The 23,688-nt window shown below is 38.5% G+C and overlaps 4 protein-coding genes and 1 long non-coding RNA gene across 5 annotated transcripts; 2 read left to right on the top strand and 3 right to left on the bottom strand.

Annotated features, from left to right (window-relative positions):
- Positions 1–351: 351 nt before the first annotated feature.
- LOC113677687 (uncharacterized) lies at positions 352–6,546 on the bottom strand. The gene is made up of 9 exons (XM_027194521.2): positions 6,234–6,546; positions 5,783–5,864; positions 5,251–5,382; positions 4,180–4,285; positions 3,564–3,621; positions 3,114–3,280; positions 2,342–2,475; positions 1,889–1,937; positions 352–1,354 (listed from the first exon to the last, which is right to left on the bottom strand). Exons 1-9 carry the CDS (start codon positions 6,368–6,370, stop codon positions 561–563), a joined length of 1,659 nt encoding a protein of 552 aa, XP_027050322.2. The 5' UTR covers positions 6,371–6,546; the 3' UTR covers positions 352–560.
- On the top strand, positions 6,517–14,923 carry LOC113677688 (elongation factor 1-gamma-A). The gene is made up of 9 exons (XM_089212834.1): positions 6,517–6,549; positions 6,681–6,827; positions 8,052–8,115; positions 8,832–8,974; positions 9,101–9,244; positions 10,059–10,188; positions 12,037–12,235; positions 13,896–14,193; positions 14,721–14,923. Exons 1-9 carry the CDS (start codon positions 6,538–6,540, stop codon positions 14,871–14,873), a joined length of 1,290 nt encoding a protein of 429 aa, XP_089068960.1. The 5' UTR covers positions 6,517–6,537; the 3' UTR covers positions 14,874–14,923.
- On the bottom strand, positions 11,664–15,512 carry LOC149042309 (uncharacterized). The gene is made up of 3 exons (XR_016188585.1): positions 15,371–15,512; positions 15,183–15,279; positions 11,664–11,714 (listed from the first exon to the last, which is right to left on the bottom strand). It is a non-coding gene; the product is annotated as an uncharacterized LOC149042309 (long non-coding RNA).
- A 341-nt stretch (positions 15,513–15,853) lies between these two features.
- On the top strand, positions 15,854–20,090 carry LOC113677676 (tRNA (guanine(6)-N(2))-methyltransferase THUMP3). Its single transcript, XM_027194512.2, has 3 exons — positions 15,854–16,993; positions 17,712–17,874; positions 18,314–20,090. The coding sequence occupies exons 1-3, from the start codon at positions 16,009–16,011 to the stop codon at positions 18,636–18,638; spliced, it is 1,473 nt and encodes a 490-aa protein (XP_027050313.2). The 5' UTR covers positions 15,854–16,008; the 3' UTR covers positions 18,639–20,090.
- LOC113677675 (uncharacterized) lies at positions 19,562–23,185 on the bottom strand. The gene is made up of 5 exons (XM_027194511.2): positions 23,072–23,185; positions 22,740–22,998; positions 22,145–22,181; positions 21,606–21,825; positions 19,562–21,141 (listed from the first exon to the last, which is right to left on the bottom strand). The coding sequence occupies exons 1-5, from the start codon at positions 23,106–23,108 to the stop codon at positions 20,657–20,659; spliced, it is 1,038 nt and encodes a 345-aa protein (XP_027050312.2). The 5' UTR covers positions 23,109–23,185; the 3' UTR covers positions 19,562–20,656.
- Positions 23,186–23,688: the final 503 nt, after the last annotated feature.

Raw genomic sequence — 23,688 nt, forward strand, 5'->3', positions numbered from 1 at the left:
ATAAATGTTTTTGCTCTTGTTATTAGCATTTCTTTGACCTTTGAGTTGGCAAGAAGTCTGAAAGGGGTCTGGCATTGATAGACCCTGGTAAACCTCTTCCCGACTCATCTCAAATCTTTGTGGGGGTAGAGAAAGGTGCATCTTGATCGAAATGAGGGCCTAATTGCCAGCTATGGTATTCCCTGTCCTAGAATTTGTATATAAGAGGTCCAGATTGTTGGTCATGGTGTATTGACTGAGAGGCCTTGCTCTCCATTTGGTACAATTATGTTATTTACAATACTTGTAATTAAAATAAATATGTTGCTTGTGGAGACCAGGATATATCAATTCAAAGTAGAAGCAGTAAACTGGAGACAACAACATTTATTGTCAATATTTTATAAATAAAATTTTAAAAATAACAAACTACAATGGAGGACCCTTCAATCAGGTTGGCTCTGCACGTAGTCTTGAAAGTTAACTTAATCTACTTTAATAACTTTAATTGTTGTCAAGAACACAGATATTATTGAGGTTACTTCCGGACTTATAATTTTCTATACAACTATCATCTTTTATCATCTCATCCAACCTCCCATCTGTTGGTTCTGTGATGGAGGAACACCAAACTGTCTTGGCCATTGATAATCTTTTGAGCCAACCTGAGGAATTGGTGGCATTTGTCCGCTGTGCAATGGTGGAAGGGGAGGAGGAGGGAGTGACATAGGAGGGTGAGGTGGTCTGCCTTGAGGAGGTGGTACCCCATATGCTGCAGATGTCTGCAGGGTACTGACACCGCTTGGAGGTGGAGGGTATACTGCACTGCTGGGCATGGGGGGAAGGGGTGGAGGAGGAACATTGGGGAAACCAGCAGGGGTAGCAAAGTGAGAATATCCTTGAGTTGGTGGCAAATACGACTGGTTTTGAAACTGAGCAGGTAAGTGAAATGAAGGCACAGAACCAAGAGTTCCACTTCCTAATGTAGGCTGAAATGAAGCATTTGTTGTCAGTGTTGCAATTCCTGCCGGCTGTACTGTCTGTTGGTAAATGTTCATAGCGTAGGCTTGATCTGAATTGTAAGATGATGTAGCCCCAGCAAAAGAAGTCAAAGTAGGTTGCAAAGCAGCAGGTGCCACTGCTGCTGATGTTTCAATTATTTGCTTTCCTGTTTGAGCTGATGCAAATGTAGTGTCAACAGTTTGGGTGACCTTGGGTGGTTCAGTTGTGACTGTTGCAATCGGAGGCTGCTGCTGCTGCTGTGTGGAAACTGGTGCAGGACTGACATTCTCCACTTGTATTTGAGATGACGTCAAGGCTGGAGGCAGTGGCTTCAGTGGCTCTGTAAGGACCTGACTTGAAGCAGTAGGAGTATCTGATGAAAGAAAAAAATCCTTTGAAAAATTTTATCTACTTTTACAATTTAGTCTGCAGCAAGAGACAGACAGAGTCAAAAAGAAAGCAATCCATTCATCTTGAACAACATATTTTTAACTTTTTTTTCTTCCCAGGTCACTTATTCTCAGGGTACAGCAGCAAACAGTGCTGCATTGCTGGGGTTTATAACAAGATCATTTGTTTTTTTTTTCAACAGAGTTGATAAATAAATGTAAATTGGCCACTGCAGGGAGTTTCTATGAGTAAATGACGATACAACTAACCCTTGAAATTTCAGCCCTAGAAACTCTTTACAGTGGCAAATTTAAATTATTAACAAAGTTGGAAAAAACCAAATTGTCACAATATATCGTCTAAAGCACCACAGTTTCTCTAGAAACTCACCCCCATTGTTTCCTTGTGACTTTGCAGCTTGTTTTTGCAATTTTCAGTACACAATACTTCAAGTGCCCTCAAAACTGCCAACCATGCAGGTCAAATTAAGATACTATTATTATAAACTTGTTCATACCTGGAGCCACCGTCTGGGATTTGACCTCTGAAGATGTACTTGTGTGTTTCTGACAGGAGAAATAGTTATTTTTAAATGTCAGTTTGTCAAGACCTCACTCACAAATACAAAATAGATCTACAGTCAGCCTCAAAAAAAGTTGACACATCATGTTTGAACAGTCCAATTTATTTTATGTGTAGATTAACACTCCTGTGACTACCCCACTCTTAATCACTAAACCCCCCCTCCCCCCCTTCGCTGATTCAATGTTGCCTGTACATGGCTAAAAGTTCCTGGAATCACCATACAACACTGCATATTTTTGGGGGGGAGGGGTGGGGAAGGGGCAAATGGATTAGCTTAACATAGGCAAAAGATATCAAATTGAAGTCATAGGGGGTTGAAAAGGTCAATGTGTCAACAATTTTGCCGCCGATTGTTATTCATCATTTATTGACAAGAAAAACTCACTCTCTTCTTGGCAGCTGGTGGACTGGGGTTTATCATTGGACTGGAATGGTTTGATGAGCTTCCTTCATCACTGGCTTCAGTTTTTCCCTTCTTTTTTTCACCACCATAGAGTTCCAGCATCAGATCACAAATATCTGCAATCAAAAGATTTAATGCAAAATTGTTTGTTCACAAAAGAACACCACTATACAAGATACTATATTGAATGAAGATTATATAGAGCTTCACGAGGTGAAAAAGATATATTGTGAGATCCAGGGTTGTTCTTGCCAAACAATAAAATAAGATAATAAAGGGGTAAGTTTCTAAAGAAACTGTGGTGCTGCGTTGGTGGGAGAGTATAGCAGGTAATTTAGTGTTAACAACTGAGTTGAAAACATAAATTAGCCACCGGAAAAGGTGAAAAAGCTGACATTTCGAGTGTTAGCCCTTCGTCTGAGTGATTGATGAAGGGCTGAATTGTCAATCGTCAGAGCGATTGATGAAGGGCTGAAGCTGAAGGGTTGAATAATAACTGAACTGTGACGCTCTGATGAAGGGCTAATGCTCGAAACGTCAGCTTTTTTACCCTTTGCGGTGGCTAATTTACGTTTTCAACTCAGATGTTAACACTAAATTACCTGCAATAAAATAAGATATTTAAGCTTCGGGCTAAATTTCAAATCCATCTCTTTTCAGAGGAGGGCATTCTGATTCAAAACACCAAATGACCTTTGAAGCCCCCAAAACTTACTGCAGTGTTACCATTTCCTTTGGACCAGTCAAAACTCACCTTCAATCACAGACTCTGTAGCCCCCTTAGTGAATGAGTGGTACCAGGTTTTTCCAGGAGCACTAGAGGTGGCTTGTAAGTCATGATTGTTAAACTTTGCTGCTAAAGCTATCATGGCAACTGAGATGACTTCAGGTTTGTATCTCAAACACAGAGGAGTAGACAAGCTGAAAGGTTTTGAATAACAGCAATGACACCAATCATATTTAATTTAATAAAAAAATCTTAAAAAGTCATCACCATAGCCTTGCTTGTTAAAATTAATTCTGTCCAACTGCAGCTTGGTGCACCTGGCCAGAATTGAAAGGAGTAATTTTTCCCAAAACAGAAAGCAAAATATTTAATGCAAACCTCCCATACAGAGTTCTAAATAAACCTTTGAGAATGGTGGATTTTACCCTTTAAATCTCTAGGTCACAGTTCCAAAAGGTTACGTGTGAGAAAACAAACCTGTCATTTAAGAAAGTCCAAGCCATTTGAACCAGCTTGTTTATCTTTGCACGGTCACCTGGTAAGATTAAGTGATTTTTCATAATTAAATTCCTCTCTCTCTCTCTCTCTCTCTCTCTCTCTCTCTCTCTCTCTCTTGTGATCTGTCTGATAATTAACCCTTCTAGCTGCCATTAGAACATAAGAGGTAAACACACCACACAAGCCAAAGAGGCCCATGACAACAGAGCTTTTCCCCAGTTCCATAACATATAGCGACAAGGAGAATTGCTACTCCTCCTGGATTGGATGCTTTTACTAAAGTACATTACAAACTACTCCTAGCATTTCAAGAGATTTTCGAATTCCCCTTGCTGGTAACCATTTAACCCTTAAACTCTCATAAGAGATTAGATTTTGGGAGTTAAAGAGTTAATATACTCCTGGTTAGGGAAGGGCTCTGTGAGAGATTAGTATCTCTCCCCTTATAAATCTGTTCATGAGAGGTAAGAAATTTTGCATTGACCAGCAAGGCCTCTTAGGAAGATGCTTGGTAAAAAAAATACTATTCACTATACAAAGGCAAATAACTCATAATCCTAAAAGAACAAAGTAAAAATTTCAAAACAGACTGAACCTTTTAGTGCTTTGCCAAACTTGAGCAGACTTGGGTATGGGTGTTCCACTTGTAAATCAAACTTGATTGTTTGTAGTAAAACTCTTTCATACATCATCACTTCTTCCTGCAAATACAGAAAACAATGCAACACTTATCCACTGAAGTTGCATATCATATTCTGATACAACTTTGAGGAAAAACAAGCTTCGGACTTGTTTCACTGTAATTTTAATCTAAAACGTAATATCACCCTCAGCTGACAGTGATGTAACCCTTTAACTCCCATGATCTCAATAGTAATTCTCCTTACTGTCTGCCATACAATTCTAATGATGTCAATTTGGAGAATTTGGTATTGGATCAACTAATAATCCTCTAATAGATATTTTACTTTATTCTCATTACTTCGACGCTTGATATTGTATTGATATTGTAAAGAGAAATTCTGCCTTGGTCACTCCTGGGAGTTAAAGGGTTAAGAATGCTGCACCTTCCAAAAATTCTCAGATTCTAATAAATAAAATAACAGGTTTATATGACAAAGATCATTTTCTTAAAATTAATGCAAAAATTAACCCTTTACACCCTAACATCAGGATGAATGTTCTCGTCACTATTCTATACCAATACTATTTTCTATAAATTTCCTCTGGTGCTGACAAGGAGAATTTGTTTAACAATCTAAAGCTTCTTCAGTTGGTGATCATTTCCTTTATTCTCATGACCTTTATGTGTGATTCAGGTGTGATATTGAAGGGAGAAATTAGATGCTAGTCACTCGCAAGGTCAAAAGGTTAAATAGGGACTACTTCATGATAGCTGTAACACCTTTTAAAATCCTGAAACACTGGCATAGCTAAAACAGTATTAACCTTTTAACTCCAAAGATCTGATTGTTAATTCTCCCCTCTAGCTTCTATATATATCCTTGTAAATTAGTTATGAGAACTTGGTGCTGGATCAAGATGGCAGCTTCTACCTGATAAGTTTGAATATTCTCATTATCTGTTTGCTGAATAATGTATGGATATTATGGGGAGAAGTTTCATGTTAATCACTACTATAAGTTAAAGGGTTAAAGACTGTTACCTTTGGATCCTCACCAAATGTTTCAAATTGATTATCATGCAAAAGGCTTTTGGCTGTTTTAATAATATCACGGCATTTCTTAGGTGTTTCTTCAACCTTCCCAGCAAGAAATAAACATGCTGCACCAGTAACCTAACATATGAAAAAAAGTAAAACAAACAAACAAACAAATAAATTTCTTTTTATCATTGGTCATTGCCAGTTGTAACTGCAAAATGAGGAGAGAGCTTGAAACAAGAATACTGCTGTTATTAGCAGAGGAATAAGTTTGTGTCAACAAGCAGGCTTCTCTGTGGGGTCTCTCTTGTTTCTACCCCTTGTAGTGAGAGAGAAGAGAGACTGAGAAAATGATAACAAGTGGAAAGCCCTAACCTAAAAAAGACCCAAAATAAAATATTTAAAATAAAGAGTCTTAATGACAAAACAAAAAACCTCAAGTGGTTGTAGATCTGTTAAAAGTAAATGTGTACACTAAATTCATTGGTGGGGTTAACTCTCAAGAATTTTTCAGTTCACTTTAAATCAAACATACCCATCGTGGAAAGTTCTTGAATGACTGCACCATGTAGAACCTATGAAAGTAAACTGCTCCTGTAGCCATGGTGTCATAACGTCTAAAGTTCACTTAGTCAAGATGAAACATTTGTGCATTTTAGCCACTAATCACAAGTGCAAATAAACATGCAAAATATTTCCATTTTACTGCAGCTTTTTTCAGCTTAGCTGAAGTGTCGGAAAATCTCTAAATAACCCTTTTTTTTTTCATTTCTTTCACCTGTTTCATCTCTGTAACCACAGTGTGAAACAAAGGAAAAATAAAAATTTAAGTGGCTGGAGAATTTACACAACATGTACATTTGTATGTACATAGTGAGCTTCAAAAAAAGTAGTCGATATGGCAAGGTATTCAGCGGCTGAACCGCTAAAATGTCTCACGGGAAAACTCTGACGAGTACATTTTTGAAAACAGAATATAAGGATACAATCTCATTCGATTCCCACAGTTCATAATGAAGCGGGTTCCCTCTCTTCTGTAGCGTATTTCAGTCATGTAATCAATGCCATCAAGCCTGGAAGGCGTTCGTAACAACCCCTCTTTACTAAAGTACCAGTTAGGCATGATTGATCCGGTTCCACGAGGAAATTAACAGCTTAGGAATATTTCCACGCTACATCCTTCTAGTCCGCCATTTTGAACCTCGATGTAACATTTGGCCCGGCTACCAAGCTTGTCTTTGAAGTAGGACCCAGCTCCTGTTGATTGTCCTCTTTTTCTTCGATAACAATATGGCTGCCGGTGTAAGTGTGTAGTAATAGAATCCTCTTTGCTTTATGGCAATCACTCGGTTTTTTATGATTCCAGTACTTGTTGCTTGTCTGGAGAAAATTAATAGTTCCTCTTGTCGTGTTATTTTTATTTAATTTTACAGGCCTTGTACACTTACCCAGACAACTTTCGGGCCTACAAAATCCTTATCGCTGCTGAGTACAGCGGTGCGAAGGTTACTCTTCCATCCTTCAAGTTTGGCGAGACGAACCAATCGGCGGAATTCCTGAAAAAATTCCCCCTTGGCAAGGTACCTTAGACCTTGGTTAAAAATAATCCAAAGTTAATTGACAAAATATTTAAGGTATAATCTTGACTGATATTTCCAATTTGAACAGAATTTTGTACATTAGGTAGTATAACAATAAATGCCCTTACCTAAGCTCCGTTCAAACGGTCAGGATAGCTGATGATAGTTTAAACTATGACGCGCATTTGAACATGAACTATCACTGACTAATATCGACCATCATCAACTATCATGTAGTTTGGACATGTTAAAATTCGACATGATAGTCGCTGATAGTTTCTGCTATTCAAACGAGTGGATGATAGTGAGTGATAGTTATTGGGTCAGCAGTTTAGCCAAAAGCAAGCTCAAACCGAAATGGCAAATAGTAAAATGACTAAAGTAGCTGCCAAAATTCTGCAGAATGTCACGGAATTTATTCTTATCATATCCTGGTAGACTTCAGTATCTTCAACTTGCAACTCCTTGACTAAAATCTCAAGATGCCAACAAAATTACAGACCTCAGCATGCACAATATTTGATTAGAAGTATGCCATCTTGTTGCATGATTTTTTCAACTATCATCAACTTTCTTGAACCATTTTAATACAAATATTGTAGTCAATGATAGTGAATGAATGTTGAAACTATCATCATCTATCATGACTGTTTGAACTGGGTTTTATTACTTAATTAATTTTTAGAGAAATCTAAGCAATGTATGTCCTTTGAGTGAGACTAACTTTAAAATTTTAATAAATTAACTCATTTATCTTCATCTATTCCAATCCATTACCAGTTTTATTTTTTTTATCACAAGTGTGTGGTCAAGGAAAGACCCGCTTCAATTAACCCTTTAACCCCTAGAAGTGATGAACATGCAACTTCTTCCTAATATAGTTGTTATAAAAATAACTAATTTATATGGAAATGTGTTACAGTTAAAGGAAAGAATTGACCATCAGATCTTGAGAGTTAAAGGTGTAACATCTACCAGCTGCAATAAAGATTGATCAGTCAATGGTTCAATCAATCATCAATCAAACAATCAATTCGTCAACAATCAATAGTATTTACAATAACATTACAAACAGTTATTTCATTAATAGCAGCTAGTAATTTGATGTGGCAATGTAATTTGAAAATAAAAGCAATTTATTTGTAATAGTGTAACAAAACTGGCCTTAAGTAAGAGTGGTCTGAATTTTGCCCTAATGTTTCTTTGTCTCGTGTTTTTTCATAGGTTCCTGCATTTGAGACTCCGGATGGAAAGTGCATTTATGAGAGCAATGCTATCGCTTACTATGGTAATTTTTCTTTAATGTTTGTGTTTATTAACATGGCTGAATTAAAATTTTTTTGTGGGTGGATAAAGAAAGTGTTGGAAGCAGTCTCTCTTCAGCTGACATAATATGTAGATTTAGCCAAGCCTAAAAGCAGAGCCCGCACATCTCAAGGGCACAATGCCTTGCCCTGGCCAGGACTAGAACCCAGGTCATCCGACTCGGAGCCCAGTACACTGACCACTGGACTACTGGACAAAGCCGTGGCATTGGCGTGCCCGCAGTACAGTTGACCACACATGTTTAAAGTAGCACCTTGTACGGTGGTATGGTCATACAACCAAATTTTTTCGGCTTGATGGGTTACTACTATTTTGTATAATTATGGGGCTACGCTCTGTGAGCTCCGCCATGATAAATTCTCTCTTTTCCTTGGTAATTGAGAGGGTAGATACCCAAACTGAGCATTATGTGGTATTTTTATTAACATCACAATATCCTCATTTTCATTCAGTGTCCAGTGATCAACTGCATGGTAATTTTTCTTTGATGTTTGTGTTTTGTTGGCATGGCTGAATAAAAATTTTGGGTGGGTGGATTAGGCAAGTGTTGGAAGCAATCTCTCTTTGGCTGACACATAATCAAATCTCTCTTTTTCTCGGTAATTGAAGGGGTAGATACCTTAACTGAGCATTATATAGTATTTTTATTAACATCACAATATCCTCAATTTCATTTAGTGTCCAATGATCAACTGCGAGGGAAGACACCCCTGGAAGGAGCATTAATCCAACAGTATGTGAACTTTGCTGACCAAGAAATCTTGCCTGCTGTTGTCACTTGGGTCTTTCCAACCCTTGGTTTGATGCAGTTTAACAAACAGGTGTGTAAGTTTTTCTTTTCAGGCAAGCCTTATATCTTGAAGTGTTGTCATCTAGGTCCTGAAATATAATGAATTCTTTTCATTGACAGTGCCTTGCCTGAAGTTAGTTTTGAACCTCTTTTACAGGCCACTGATAAAGCCATGGAAGATGCGAAGAAGGCTTTGACAGTGCTGAACACTGCTCTCTTAACAAGGACATTCCTTGTGGGTGAGCGTGTGACACTTGCTGACATTGCAGTTGGTTGTAACCTTCTTATGCTGTACAAACAGGTTAGTCCCAACAAGAGTAAAGGGGGTATGTTTCAAAAGAAACTGGTGTGGGTGGCATTAATTTGGTTGGGTGGGGGGGGGGGTGGGGTATTATAAGATACAATTAAATTTGGTTTTATCAACTGAGTTGATAATGTAAATGAGCTATTTAGAAGAGTTTCTAAAGCTGATGTTTTTAGTGTTAGCCCTTCCTTTTGATGAGTGTTGCTTTATTGATGGGCCAATGCTTGGAATTTGAGTTGTAGAAACTCTCTACCATGGCCAATGGTTGATTAAGCCAAATTGTCAAGTCACAGAAATTTTTCTTGTACTGTGGATTGTGTGGTCTGCATACAAGCCTTTCAGGGTGGCTCTACAAGGCTTTCTAAAACCTCAAATGAACAGCTTACAACCCTTTGTAGGAATTCAAGAGGTGTTGTGGCCCTGCTTTTAGAGCAGTGAACTCTGGATCAAGAGATCAAGACTTGAGCCAATAATGTGTCATTTTACTTTGTTCATGGGCAAAATACTTTACTATCAGGATGTTCTTTGCATAATTCCTTTCTCTTCTCAGGAGCCTGAAAGAGTAACAGGAATGGGGGGGAAATCTCACGAACTGCTGGGAGTAACCTTGAAAAGACTGGCATGTAGCCTTTTTGCTCACCCAAGAAGGGCCGTGAAAATAGCACCAAATGAAATTATATGAAATAGCATGAACAAAAAATGTGATTCTCAGAGGGATGGGGTGTTCAAAAAAGAGCACTTAAGTGGGTGGGGTGTAGACATTTTTTCCGCAAACAACACATTAAAATGGTAAATATGATTTGCCTTACAGGTGATGGAGCCAAGCTTCAGAGCACAATTTGGTAATGTGAACCGGTGGTTTCTCACCATTGTGAATCAGCCTCAGTTCAAGAAGATCCTTGGTGAAGTGAAACTTTGTGAAACCATGGCTAAATTTGATGGTAGGCCCTGGTTTCTCTCTGTGGTGAACTAAAACAGGCCCAATAGTCCATTTTACAGTTGTTTGCATGGTTGTCAAGCCTTTGAACAGGGGTGACCTTGTTGTGATACAAACTTTGCTGTTTTTCAAATGCAAATTACAAAATGCATGTTATCATGCTAACTAGATATTGGTCTCTATCACCACAAGGTCACCTTCAGCCTCACTCCAAATCAAAAGCTTGGCTACTAAGTACACAACTGTAAAATTGCCTATTACAAGATTTGATCTGTTTAACCCTAAGAGGGACCAGCATCTAATTCCTCTTTACAGTAATACTGCTAAATCATTCATTAACATCTTTAGAATTAAGGAAATGATCACCAACCAAAGGAACTCTGATTGTTAAAAAATTCTCCTTTTGAGGGACATAGGAAATGCTTGGAGAGGAGTATAGAGGATATGGTTGCTGATGTTAGGGTGTAAAGGGTTAACCTTGTACACCGTAATATCAGGTCGTGAAATTGTGCCTAATACAGGCGCCAATGCGCCTAAATTTTTCACTTTGGCGACAAAATCCTGAAAGTTAGTCGCCAAATTGGCAACCAGAATGTTTCATCATAACCTTACCAAGATATAGTGAATTAAAAAGATTTGCAAAGATAAATCCGCGACAAACTTCCTCGTTAAGTTTGTTTCCAAAACGTAGCACATGCATCTCGAGCGATAACTAGACACCATCTTGGATTTAGATGAGCCTGAACTTTGTATATCATCCATCCTAGTGTCCTCTTTGTAGCACATTAAAGATCTTTTCCCTAACTTAATTTTGGAGGGTCTATCTAGAACACTGACAGCGTAAAGAAAGATTTTGTTTGTCTTTGAAAATGGCGACCAACTTTTTTTGAATTGGCTACCACTTTGAAGAATTTAGGAACCAGGTGGCTATCAGAAAAAAAAATTAATTTCACGCCCTGAATATCAGTATGCACATTCTCCATACTGTTCTTTGTACAATCCCCAAGGTGCTGACTGGAGAATTAGTTTAAAAATCGAGAGAATCTTTAGCTGGTGATCACTTCCTTTATTCTCATGACCTTAATGTGTGATTCAGGGAAGGAGTTGTAAGGAGAAATTAGATGCTAGTCACTCTTAGGGGTTAAAGGCTTAATGAATTTTGATCAACTCACAGAAGGTAAATTTACTTCTGGGGCCTGGGTCTGGCCTTAGGAAGCTACCTCAGTGTCTGAAAGAAGGCTGGGATTAGCACTAGGAAGGATTAAAGAAAGGAAAGGCTCATAGATTTACATTTTTTTCAAGCCTCAGAGTGTACTCCTTTTTTTGACCCAGCTTTGGGGTACAGTACAGCTCAGAGGTAGATGGCCAACACACATGCACACCCTCACATATTTTGCATGGTCTGCTTGCAACAAAGTGCACATCAAAACGCATTTCTTGAGTGCATTTTTGCTTTTGTTACTCAACCCAGTCAACTTACATTGTTCTGCATTGTTTCAGAAAATATAAGATCCCTGTTTCAAAATGCCTCTGTCAAAGCAACAAATTAACATTAGCATATCTCAGTACCTAAAGGATGCAATGGCTGCTGTTTCAATGAAACATTGAAATGAGTTGTCATGATGCCACTAGCATTTTGTAAAATATGTTTGTGTTCAGATATGAATTACAAACTTGATACACCATAAGCTCTTTATTATTCCCTTTATTAGAAAATGTTCAGCATATCTTTGTTAGGTAATAGAATCTACATCCTGGCCAGTAAAGGAATGTAAAACAAACAGTCAGGGTAAAAAATAAGCTGATGGGGAGTTAAACATTAAAGTCAATTTATTTTTCTTTACCTCTACAGGGAAGAAATTTGCTGAACTCCATCCAAAGAAAGATGAGAAGAAGGATAAGAAAGCCAAATCACCCAAAGAGGAGAAGCCAAAACAAGAACAGCCCAAGAAAGAAAAGAAGGAAAAACCCAAGAAAGAAGAGGATGATGAGGTGGATGACGTACCAAAGGAACCAAAATCTAAGGATCCATATGCTGGCCTACCAAAGAGGTTAGGAGAATTCTACCTTCCAAAGCTACAGACAGGGTTTTCATTAACTTTTGAAGTAGAAGGGCACTGCCTCATGAATAGGCGGGTACCCTGTAAAATTAAGGGCCAAAGGCCTGAACCTCTGGGGGGTAGGGGGGCATGTTCCCCCGGGAAATTTTTAGAACGCAAGTCTCCCAGAAGTGTATTTTCCTGCAATCTGGAAAAGGAATCTTGCTATGATGCATACTTATTCTAATTATAGTAAAAAAGAATGATACTCTGGGAGAATTTGTTTATTTCATTGTACAGCTATAGTTACATCAGAACACTGTTGTTGTTCTCAGAGCCTCCTTTTTTTTTACAGTAACAAGCTGACTTAAACTTGTCAACTGATAAAGAGTGTAACTGGCAAATTTTCAGCATCGGTACAGACCAAAGCGGATTCTCACATTTTAGATTTTTGATATGTTTTTGAATGCATTTCTTGGCTTAATCTTAAAAGAAAATTAAATTGGAAAAAAGTTTTGTCAAAGTTTCTTTGGATCTGATTTTTCAAGATCATTTCATCAATTAATATTACAATACTTCAGGTTATTTATAAAAGATGCTACTGTTCTTCACGTGAACATCTGATAAAGTCAGTGTTTATCGTTAAAAGCCATAAAAGTCCTTGCTATCGCTATCTCCAAAGAGATTCTCATAGCTTTCTGGGTCAATTTCTGCTTCTTGCTGTTCGAAACTATCGGCGTAAAGCAAGTCCACATCTGTGCCAGCAAATGGATCAGAATTGTAGTCATCTTCCCACATTAGTTGTTTGAGTAAAGGGAAAATTAATCGCTTGAAAGAATCTTGGAGAGCAAGATTCGACGATAAACACTCAAAGACACAAACGGCTCCTTTAGGAGCCACCACTCAATGAAAAAGTCAATGAACTACAGCAACATGCTCTCGGTTTCTTTTATGTTTATTTCTTGGCATCTTATGAAGTTTTATGAATATAAATTAGGTTTTTGAGAACTCCAAACACAGATGTATCTGTGGATAAGCCGCACCCTTGATTTTTGGCTTCAATTTTGTGAAAAGAAGTGCAGCTTATACATGGACATTTACGGTAGTTAATCAAGCACTTCAGGAAGAACACGATTGTCGCACAGTGCCTTCTCGTCAAAGTAAATTTAATTTCCATGATCTGATGGCAAGTTATTGGTAAATTCGTGCTGAAAAATGGTTTTAAACTTACAGGGAAGGGTTAATATTTAGTGAGGTTGATAATTTTTTTCTTGACGATTTTTTTTTTTAAATTTCGTACTTTGAGTAGCTGGGTACTCTGTTTAAAGAAGACGGGTGCTGGTACCCGGGACGCGGCTCCTATTAAAAACCCTGTGTTACAGGGTGTAGGATCCAAGAATAAATTCTGCAAATTGAGGACTTTGCATTCCTTTATGGGCTGTTCCTGAGAATTGTTTGCCACATCATGACAATTTGTCTTATGGTGAATGAAAATTTCAAAACTCCTTGGAGTCCAAATTATACACTGGGAGAATGTATGCAACAAAAATTTCCAGCAAACATATGCAAAAATACAAATATGATGGAGATGAGGCAACATATCACATTTATTTGTGTGCAATGATCACCTCTGATACTCACTATTAATTGTTGCCTTTGTGTTTTTCCTCAGCTCATTTGACATGGACGCTTTTAAACGTGTGTACTCCAACAAAGACACTGTTACTGAAGCCATCCCATACTTTTGGGAACATTTTAACAAGGAAGACTATTCCATTTGGTTGGCAGAGTACATGTATGATGATGAACTGAAGAGAATCTTTATGTCCTGTAACTTGGTCAGTGGAATGTTTCAGCGCATAGAGAAACTTCGCAAGACAGCATTTGCCAGTGTAATTATATTTGGAGAGGATGGAAATATCTCTATTTCAGGTGTTTGGATCTGCCGCACGCAAAAGCTTGCCTTTGATGTAGGTTTTAAAATTTCTTTCCACTATATTTGTTTTGTTTTGTTTTTTAGAACAGTTTGTATAAATCCTGCCTGCTGTTTAACATTGATGCCTGACTACCCTCCCAGAGCTTGTATTTAAATGCACAGGAGGTCAAATTTTGAATGGCTAGACTTGTGAAATACTTGCTAATGGATTTCACTGATAAGCAGGGACTGCCCTTAGTATAAATTGGCCTTGGAAACAGGGAGTGAAAAGCAATTTCAGGAATTTTTCATTGCTTGATATTGAACTGAAAAAAATTGTTATTCATAGGCTGCATTGCATCCAAGTAAAAAGCCCCAATGATTATTTGTATTGTAGAGTAGTGGACTGAACAATTGTGTGGAAATCTATTTAATACTTGTATGAGGGGCACCATGTAGGGAAACTTGTAGTAAGGTAATTGCTTTTAGTTGTATTCCACAACTGTCTGTACCATAGTTTCCCATAAAATGTTTGACCCTTCCTCCTTCCATTTACCAAAATTTAATGTTTTTCTTTTGTAGCTGAATGATGACTGGGCAGTTGACTCTCCATCATACAAGTTTACCAAATTGGATGCAGATAATCCAGAACACAAGAAGCTTGTTAATGAGTACATGGCGTGGGAAGGAGATTTTGGCGGAAAGAAAGTCAACCAGGGAAAGATCTTTAAATAGATTGTTACATTTGTAACAAAAATTTAAATGAATAAATGAATTGTCCCAGAGCAGTCTTGATTATAGTTTTTGGCCATTTTTGCTACACTGCACTACTGCGGCCTGTGTACAGCCACCCCCCCCCCCCCCCCCCACTTCTTGATTTTCTTTGAGAGGGTTGGGGGCGGCTGTACACAGGTCACACTGTAGTTGGGGATTAAGCTTGTGTAGTAAGGTGTGAGTGTGACTGGTTCGACAAGAATGACACCAAATTTCTTGCAAGTTTGGTGATGCAATTTTAACACCAGGGAAAATTTAAGCAAAACTTACGCTCGTCGATCTCCATTTTGCCGCGTGAGGCTAATCTCCACGTGCTCGAGAAACTTGAGTCTGCGATTTTGTCCGAATTGTTGTTAGGTAACGTGCTCTAAAGAAATTCGTAAAATTACGTCATGTGGTGTCCAGAAATTGGAAACCGTTTCAACGTTAACCAAAGAGTAAGAGAAAGGTGTACACACCTTGATCATTTGCAAAATCACAGTTTAATAAAAGCAAACGAACATATTACTCAGTCTGCAATCTACGTCTTATCATCAGGGACCTTAAGCAGTCAGGACGGCAACACCAAGGAAGACTACGATTAAAAAATGAATTTCTGCCTTTAATTAGAATTTAAAAAATGACTGCATGTGTTTACCGTCGCACAGGGCGCCACAACTCAACTTCAGCATAACGTATAAACGAAGCTTTGAGTTCCAAATGGAAATTAATATAATATGCCGTCACGGTTTCGGTTCGCAGACGACGCAAATTGTAGTGATTTCACGTGTTGTTTTGCATAGGACGGCTAAGAAATGTACAAAGTTTTAAAACGCACGTGCTGAGCTATTGTTCTACCAACTAGATCTTTTGTTTTTCCATGTCCTCGTTGCCGTCGCCGTCGGGGTTTGCTTAAGGTCCCTAACAATTGAGGCGTCCAGCGGTACTGGTGCGATAACATTAGGATTTAAATAAGCAACAGTAATCTATCAACAGAAGTCAAATATTTGAGCAAAGGGATAGATTGCCTATTACGCCATAAAAACAATTTCTTCCTTTTTGCCCGAAACATTGGCTTGTGAACTGCAACTCCAAACGCCATGCAGTTCGTGTTGTCATGTTTTTTCTCCACAGGTACGTGACAAGCGTATTACATAAACCATTTACAGCCTGCCTCGTGCGCAAGATGGCGGACATTGTAAGTGTAGATATATGTGCAACGGTAACTACCGGTTTGGAGTCCGTGGCCGCAGAGGAGTGCGAAGAAAAGCTAGGATGCAAGTCTGTAAGGAAAGGAAGGGGACGTATATACTTTGATATTCCAACGAATTCGTTTACACAGTTGAAGTCCTTACGGTCTGTTGAGCACTTGTTTGTCGTAGTCAAGGAATTTCAAGAAGACAGTAGCGAAGGCTTTGATTGCCACAGTCCAGATATTCTTGAAAGGCTTTACAAACTACCGCAAGCTCTTGACTGGAAATCGAGTATTTTCATGTGGAAGCAATTTAAAGGATATTCGGGGGCAATTTTTAAAAACGAAAACGATGATTTGAATTGCAGTCGCGATGGTTTTGTAACTGTAAAGAATGGTGGAGGAAGCTCGAAAGAAAGTGACGAGTCTGTGGCCGAGGAGATGGAGGATGAAAGTGAAGCTCCAGTGAAAAGAATGAAACACGGAAATGAAAATTCTGGAGAGCCGACGGCAATTGAGGAGGATGGTTCTGAAGAAACTGTTTTGCCCTCAAGTGTTGATCTTGAGGTAGCATCGACATCTACAAACGCTAAACCTCTAGAGGTTTCAGATCAGCTGGTTTTACCGCGATTCCGTGTCACATGTACACGCACTGGCAATAACCATAGCTTTTCGTCCCAAGAGGCTGCAGCTAAATTTGGTGGTGGAATAAACGATGGGTTTGGCTGGCGAGTAGACCTTAGCCATCCAGACATCGAAGTACTTCTACACATTGTCGACAACAGTGTTGTCATTGGTATCGCCCTGACTAAGGAAAGTAGAGGAAAACGGAATATTGCTCACTTTGGTCCAACGAACTTAAAGTCATCAATAGCCTATTGTATGCTTTCACTGGCAAATATTAGGCCAGGTAGGGAACATCTCTTTATTAATCACCTTTGACTTTTTTAACACATGAGCTTAAAACATGTTAATTGTAGCATGCAGCAGTGAGAGGTTATCACTCTCGCGATCAATTTTAGGAATTAGGAATTAATTTTGCCTCTCCATATTTCATTCTAACCAATGGACATACTTACAACTTGTTAACCCTTTAACTCCCATGAGTGACCAAGACAGAATTTCTCATTACTGTATCAATACAATATCAACTAGATAAGTGATGAGAACAAAGAAAAATATCAATTTGGGGATAATTAGTTGATCAAATACTAAATTCTCTGAACTAACATTATAAGAATTGTATGGTTGACAGTAAGGAGAATTACAAATTTGTTCTGGGAGGTAAAGGGTTAAGAGTAGTTACTAAAGTACCAAGGTCCTCTTGGAATTTAGGAGCACACTTGAGTCAGGGACACCTGTGCCCTTTGCCTGAACAAATTAATTTACAGGGCTAACACTGGAAATGTCAACCTTAGAAACTCTGGATCAATATCAGTATCTGGGCAACTGCCCACCTACCCCTCCCCTAACCCAACATTAACCTTAACTTGTTGTCAATTGACTGTTGTTGAGGAGAGAGGTAGGTGGGCAGTTGCCCAGATACTGATATTGATCCAAAACTCTATACAGTTGCCAATTCACAATAACTGTGAGAAACTTGAGTTGATTGCTGTTTCTTAATGTAGGTGATGTGGTATGTGATCCAATGTGTGGAGGAGGTTCCATTCCTATAGAGGCTTCCCTCAATTGGCTCACATCTTTTCACCTGTGTGGAGACCATCATGAATTAGCTCCTGCCAGGACCTTGGCTAATGTACAGAATGTGGTTGAACTACAGTTGGAAAAAAAGTAAGTACTTCAGCTGTACAGACTGTGTACTTCAAGGCTGCCAGACAATTGAGAATGGTTATAATTAAATAATTAATTATAGATTGAAAATATAAGGAATATTAGGCTATTACCAATAATAATCCTTTCCCTTGAAAAAAATATTTTCAAAGATAGTTGTTGAAAATGGTGAAAAAAGATTCTGACAGAGACAGAATTTCTCCTTACAATATCTATACAGTGTTAAGTGATGAGAAGAAAGAAAGTTATCAACTAGGGAATTGTTAGTTGATTCAATACGAAATTCTTAGAAATAACATCATAAGAATTGTATAGCAGATGGAAAGGAGAATTTCCAATGAGATCTTGAGAGAAAAAGGGGTAGGGAATGTTGCCAGGTTGTTTGTGATCAGTATGCGCTACTTGAGATTAATAGAGTTTCCGCAACTTTTTAATGCAGGAAGACTCTTCCCCTGGATATTTTTCAATGGGATGTGTGCAATCTTCCCTTGAAGGCCAACAGCATTGATGTATTCATCTCTGATTTGCCTTTTGGGAAGAGAAGTGGTTCCAAGCATGAAAACTGGAAACTGTATCCCAAAGCTCTGGAGGAAATGGCCAGGGTGTGTTCAGTAGGAAGTGGAAGGGCTGTACTTCTGACTCAGGATAAGAAGGTGATGTGGAAAGCAGTGAACAGTTCAAGACAGTGGAAGAAAGATTTGACTTTGTGGATCAACATAGGAGGTCTCAAAGCAGGAATATATGTTCTTACCAGGACTAAATAGCGAGATTTTGATGTACTGTGGCTGGTTAACAATTTTTGCATTACATGAAGTTGAATCCTGAGGGTATCTTTGGCAAATGGGTTGTTTTTATTTCAGGAGAACTGTTCTGGTACAACAGAAAAGTCTTAATACAATGGAGGAGTATTACTTATCAATCCACTATAAATTGTTCAAGATCTCACCTTTCTTAGTTCTCCAGAAATGATAAACACATAGATGTAGGATCTCACACTTTCAATACATTACTAAGAAAGTGGGTGATGAGAATGGACAGACATATTGGTCAGGGAGAGTTCTCTTCACAGAGTAACAATACTGTAACTGATACCAAGGGAGGATTGGAGTGATCAGGACCTTCCACCCCAACAGACAAGTGGGTTTTGTTTTTCTTGTGTGGCATTAAAATTCTGGCAACTACAGGGTTACTTATTACTTCTTAACTGGTTGTTGTGTGTGTTTGTGTGTGCATGTGATCTGCCCCTGCAATACTACAGTTTATCTATTGTGCAAAGGAAAACATGGAAGTGAAGAGGAGATATAAATATCTCAAATCTTGAAGAATAGGAGTGAATGGAGCACTAGTTAGCTTGTTAGAGTTGTGGAAAACAACTAAGCCATTTTTTACACCTAAATGAGATGTAAAAATGACAATTGGTTGTTTCCGATGAAATGACATGAAACCACATATTACTTTGTCCACATCAAATACCAGGGTTTTCTTTAAGGTTTTTAGTAGCTGGAGCTTTTTTAAAGGTAAAGAGTAAATGGTATTTATATCTTGAAATCCAATATGGTGGACAAAATGTCATATTGTTCGTACTTTCCTGCCACCACAGCAAGATTTGTCAAAAAGACAGTCCCCATCAGAATGTTGTTTAAACTAACCTTGAGTCAGAAGTCTTTTTATGTTTTCAGAAAAGATAGGCAGTGCAAATTTATATTTTTATTGAGCCCAAGTTTAGACCTGATAAACATCATCTCTGTACAGGCTCTCAAAGCAATGAAAGTAGCCAGTGAAACCTTGCAAAGAAGCCGGTGTAATTCGCCAGCTGCTGGCTCTTATCTACAACCCTGAAATACCATTTAACATCTTAATATTCTGGGCCACCACCAAAAGAATTTGCCTTTTGTTCAAGATCTATATCATTTCTCATTGTAAGCCTACCTGAACCGAGTTTAACATCACCATAAAGGTGAAGGCCAAGCTAACAATAATTTATTCATAGGGTAAATTGAAATAAAGTGATAAATGTTTTTACTCTAAATGGTTCTTAGTGGTCATACACTCTATGTAAATTGTATCTGATATTTCTTAATTGCACACTTAGTCTAGTTGACCAAGGGTAACAGCTTTCTATCTTGCTCTTTTTTTTTTTTCAACTCTATATTCTGACTTTGTATAATAATTATATGAAAGTTCAATAAAGTCATTGGGAGATAAAAAGCTACAAAGGACTCATTCCATCAATAGTCATTTTGCAATAGGTGGAGGGTGAGCAGATTCCCTAGAAAAGGCCAACTGTCTCCCGTTAGAGGAATGACGATTTGCAGAAAGCACCTTCCATCCTTATCTTTGAAGATAGTACTTCAAGATAAATAATTATAATCCAGTTACCACAAAGGTAAAATAAATAACAGTTTTTTGCACTGCATAAAATGGTGACGTACTTCCCTGACTTCAGAGTCTTTGTAAAAAGTTATCAGTCTTAAGAGTAATTGCACCTAACCCGTGAAATAGTTATTAAGCAATTAGACATTGTTGATTATAAATGGGGTTCAGTGGCCACTGCTTTCAAACCCCTTATTAGTGGTCTTACTGCAAATCTGAAATTTTTGTTGTAATATTTGTATAAGCCTGGTTGTGGTCATAGCCACCTGTTCTATCATTCATGGCAACATAAAAAAATTTAAGAAAACTAGTCATCCCATTGTTTTCTCTTTTTATCTTTGACTGTTAAGCACTTAAATGGAAGAACAAATGTCTTTTGACCTAAACTTACGCGGAATAATTATTTTTTTCAGTCAAAACCACAGTCAAAACTTCCTCCTGAAGACCATGAATGGTCAGATCCCCACCCCCCAAAGCCATGATGCCCAATCCCTCCTACAGTATGACCCAGCATATAACCCATTGCCGCTCCACCAACAACACCAGCAGCAGCTCCCATCATCATTTTGTTCCTTCCGCTGTGATGCTGCTGAGGAGGCTGTTGAACATAGACAGTCTGTGGCTTGCCACCCTGCACGTATGTTGTGCCTTGGGAGGGATAGTACGCCTGCTGTGGATAGTGACCAGGAGGAGGGGTTGGGTGGTAAGGTCCAGGGGCTTGCTGTGGGTAGGGATGGGGCTGTGTTGGATAACCTGGCTGTTGTGGGGCATTAGCAGGAGGGTAAGAGGGAGGTCCATATCCTGCTCCTGGTGGCCCTTGGGGATAAGGAGGTGGCTGGCTATATGCTGCTTGGGGCTGTGGAGGGCCCTGAGAATATGGCGGAGGGGGACCAGCTGTTGACAGAAATGAATCAAGAGATAAAAACAATGAAATGAATGTGCTACTTCACAGACATGTCAACCCCTTATAATAGAAAGTCTGGAAAAATCTGGAAATTTTATAAGAAAAGGTGAGAGTCTCTGTTTCAGATAAAGATTAATTTAAAAAGGTATAATTAGCACTCCAGCCCCAGGACCAACACAACCAGAGCTTGTTCCATTATTTTGTATTATTGCACGACTAGGAAGTATCCCTACCCCCTCTGGATGGGATGCTACTCTTTTGCAAGCTATTCCCCAGAATTTGCTCAATTCACCAAGACAGTTTGACACTACCCATTTATAATCCTGGATAGAGAGAGGTATCGTGAGAGTTATATGCCTTGCTTGCCTTGTCACACAACATACTGGCCTTTCAAAGACTCAAACCTGAACCTCTCAACTTCCACTAAGTTAATATTTGAGTAATAAAATCTTACATGGTGCTGCTCCTTGAACAACTGAAGGATTAAAACCAATTGGTGGAGGGTGTGATGCTGTACCATACCCAGCGGGAGGCATTGCTGCACCATACCCTGCAGAAGGTCCTGTTGCTCCATAACCAGGAGGTGCTGTTGTTCCATATCCAGCAGTGCTAGGAGCACTGTATGGAGAGTAGGAACCAGCCATAGGAGGGTTCTGTTGACCACCATACATAAGCTGATGAGGCAACAGAGAAAAAGTGTTCCTAAAAGATATAAGAAATCCTCCAAAAATAATTGTTTTCTGGCAGTAATCATCCAGGGGCATTTAAGATTGCAAAAAGGCAAGCCTAAAAAAGTTAAGCTAAGAGCCCTGATCAACTATCTGAATTTTTGCTGAGTAGATAAAAAAAGAAGCATATTCTGAACTATGACACTGGCTGTTGATTCTTACACCTAATTAAATCTACAGTGTGGCATGTGTAGTGATATACTCTGCTTAGCACAAAACATTGGTGCAGTTCAGTTAACTAGAGTCACAAATAAGCTGTACTTACTGGAACCCTAGCTTGTTCTAAGACTGAAATCCAATCTCTGGAACAAAAATAATCAACAATTAATTCAGACAGAGAAAAAGATAATATTTTTAATACATGAAATAAAACATAAGCGGAAAAAAAGTGGTTTCCTTTCCTATCAGTGAAACATCCGCTTTCGTTTGTCTTATGAATGCAAGTAAATTATTCTACACGGAATAAACTTTGAGGAAAGGGAATCAAAAAATTTGTAGCAAACATGGAGTGGAGGACAAATTTTAAGACCGAGGGCGATATCATTTTATACTGACTAGATCACTTGTAGGATTCTAACGTGACTGAATATATATATTATTTACCCAAACCATACCCCTTTGATTCCTAAAAAGACAATTAATCCTAAATGTGAACACCGAGTTTCATGTAATTAAGCTATGAAGGGCGGAATTAACAAATATAAAAAATAGCTGTTTGACCGATCTGATGTCACGTCTGAATGTAAGTCAAACAACTGCTTTACTGAAAAAACTACTTAGATGTAATGATCACCCAGAGAAGTTTAGATCAATGATAAAAACGCCCCAAATCTTGTCAAAGTTACTGGCGAGGTATTCACCTTGCTTCCCTCTCGCTCTCTGCGTAGAGATACCACGTCCGCTCGGGCGAAGAAACACAGAACATGGCATTTAAATCATTGTCCTTAGGAGGCTTTACTCCTTCTCCAACCGCTTGGCCAACGTTTATTCGTCGGCATTCTGTTTTCATGTGGATTTTACCGTCACATTCCTTATCCTTTGAGTCTTGGTAATAACAGAATACGCCATCTTGGTACAGAACGAAGTACCTTCTCTTCCAAGAATTCTTGAAGAAACCGCCTAAGAATGAGAAGAATTTGTGTTTCTATTGACTTCAGCTACTTCTTAGAATTCTCATTTGAGAGAAACTTACTTAGTTTGTTGAGATAACCGGCCTTTACGGTCCCCATGGCGTTTTACTTCGAATCTCTCGCTCGTCAACTAGGTGACTGACGTAAACATGTCGAGTTATGAATCGTCCGTGACCGTTGATTGTTTGCGTGATTCTTCGACAAAACTTGCGTGACAGGCAATGTATGTTACATCGGCTAAACGAGTCATTGTCTCCAAAATAAGAGGGGATTTTCTTATCACAATTCGGTAAGAAAAGCTAAAAGATTCGATAGATATATATTTTTTGCACCATCTGTTGTCCTGTTATTTTTATTTTACCATATCAGTGCTTTTACAAGAATTTTGCAATAATATTGCTTTTAGGTCATGCACTTTTCATTCAGGAATCACAGTTGGTTGGAAATTGAAGTTAAAGAGGACTTTAAAATAATATTCCAAACAATCACACAGTTGATATTCGCCTTGACATGGTAATCAGTTCATGAAAAAGCACCAATTGCTAACCACTTGAATGTTGCAGAGTATGCAACTCATCTTTATGAGGATGAACGTTATATTACAATAATGCAATCATAGTACTTTAACCTTAGAATCTAAGTCAAGCATAAATGCCAGATGCTATAGATTTCACTGGAA

Source organism: Pocillopora damicornis, chromosome 7 (assembly GCF_964200805.1).
Source record: "Pocillopora damicornis chromosome 7, jaPocDami1.2, whole genome shotgun sequence".
Classification (NCBI taxonomy): domain Eukaryota; kingdom Metazoa; phylum Cnidaria; class Anthozoa; order Scleractinia; family Pocilloporidae; genus Pocillopora; species Pocillopora damicornis.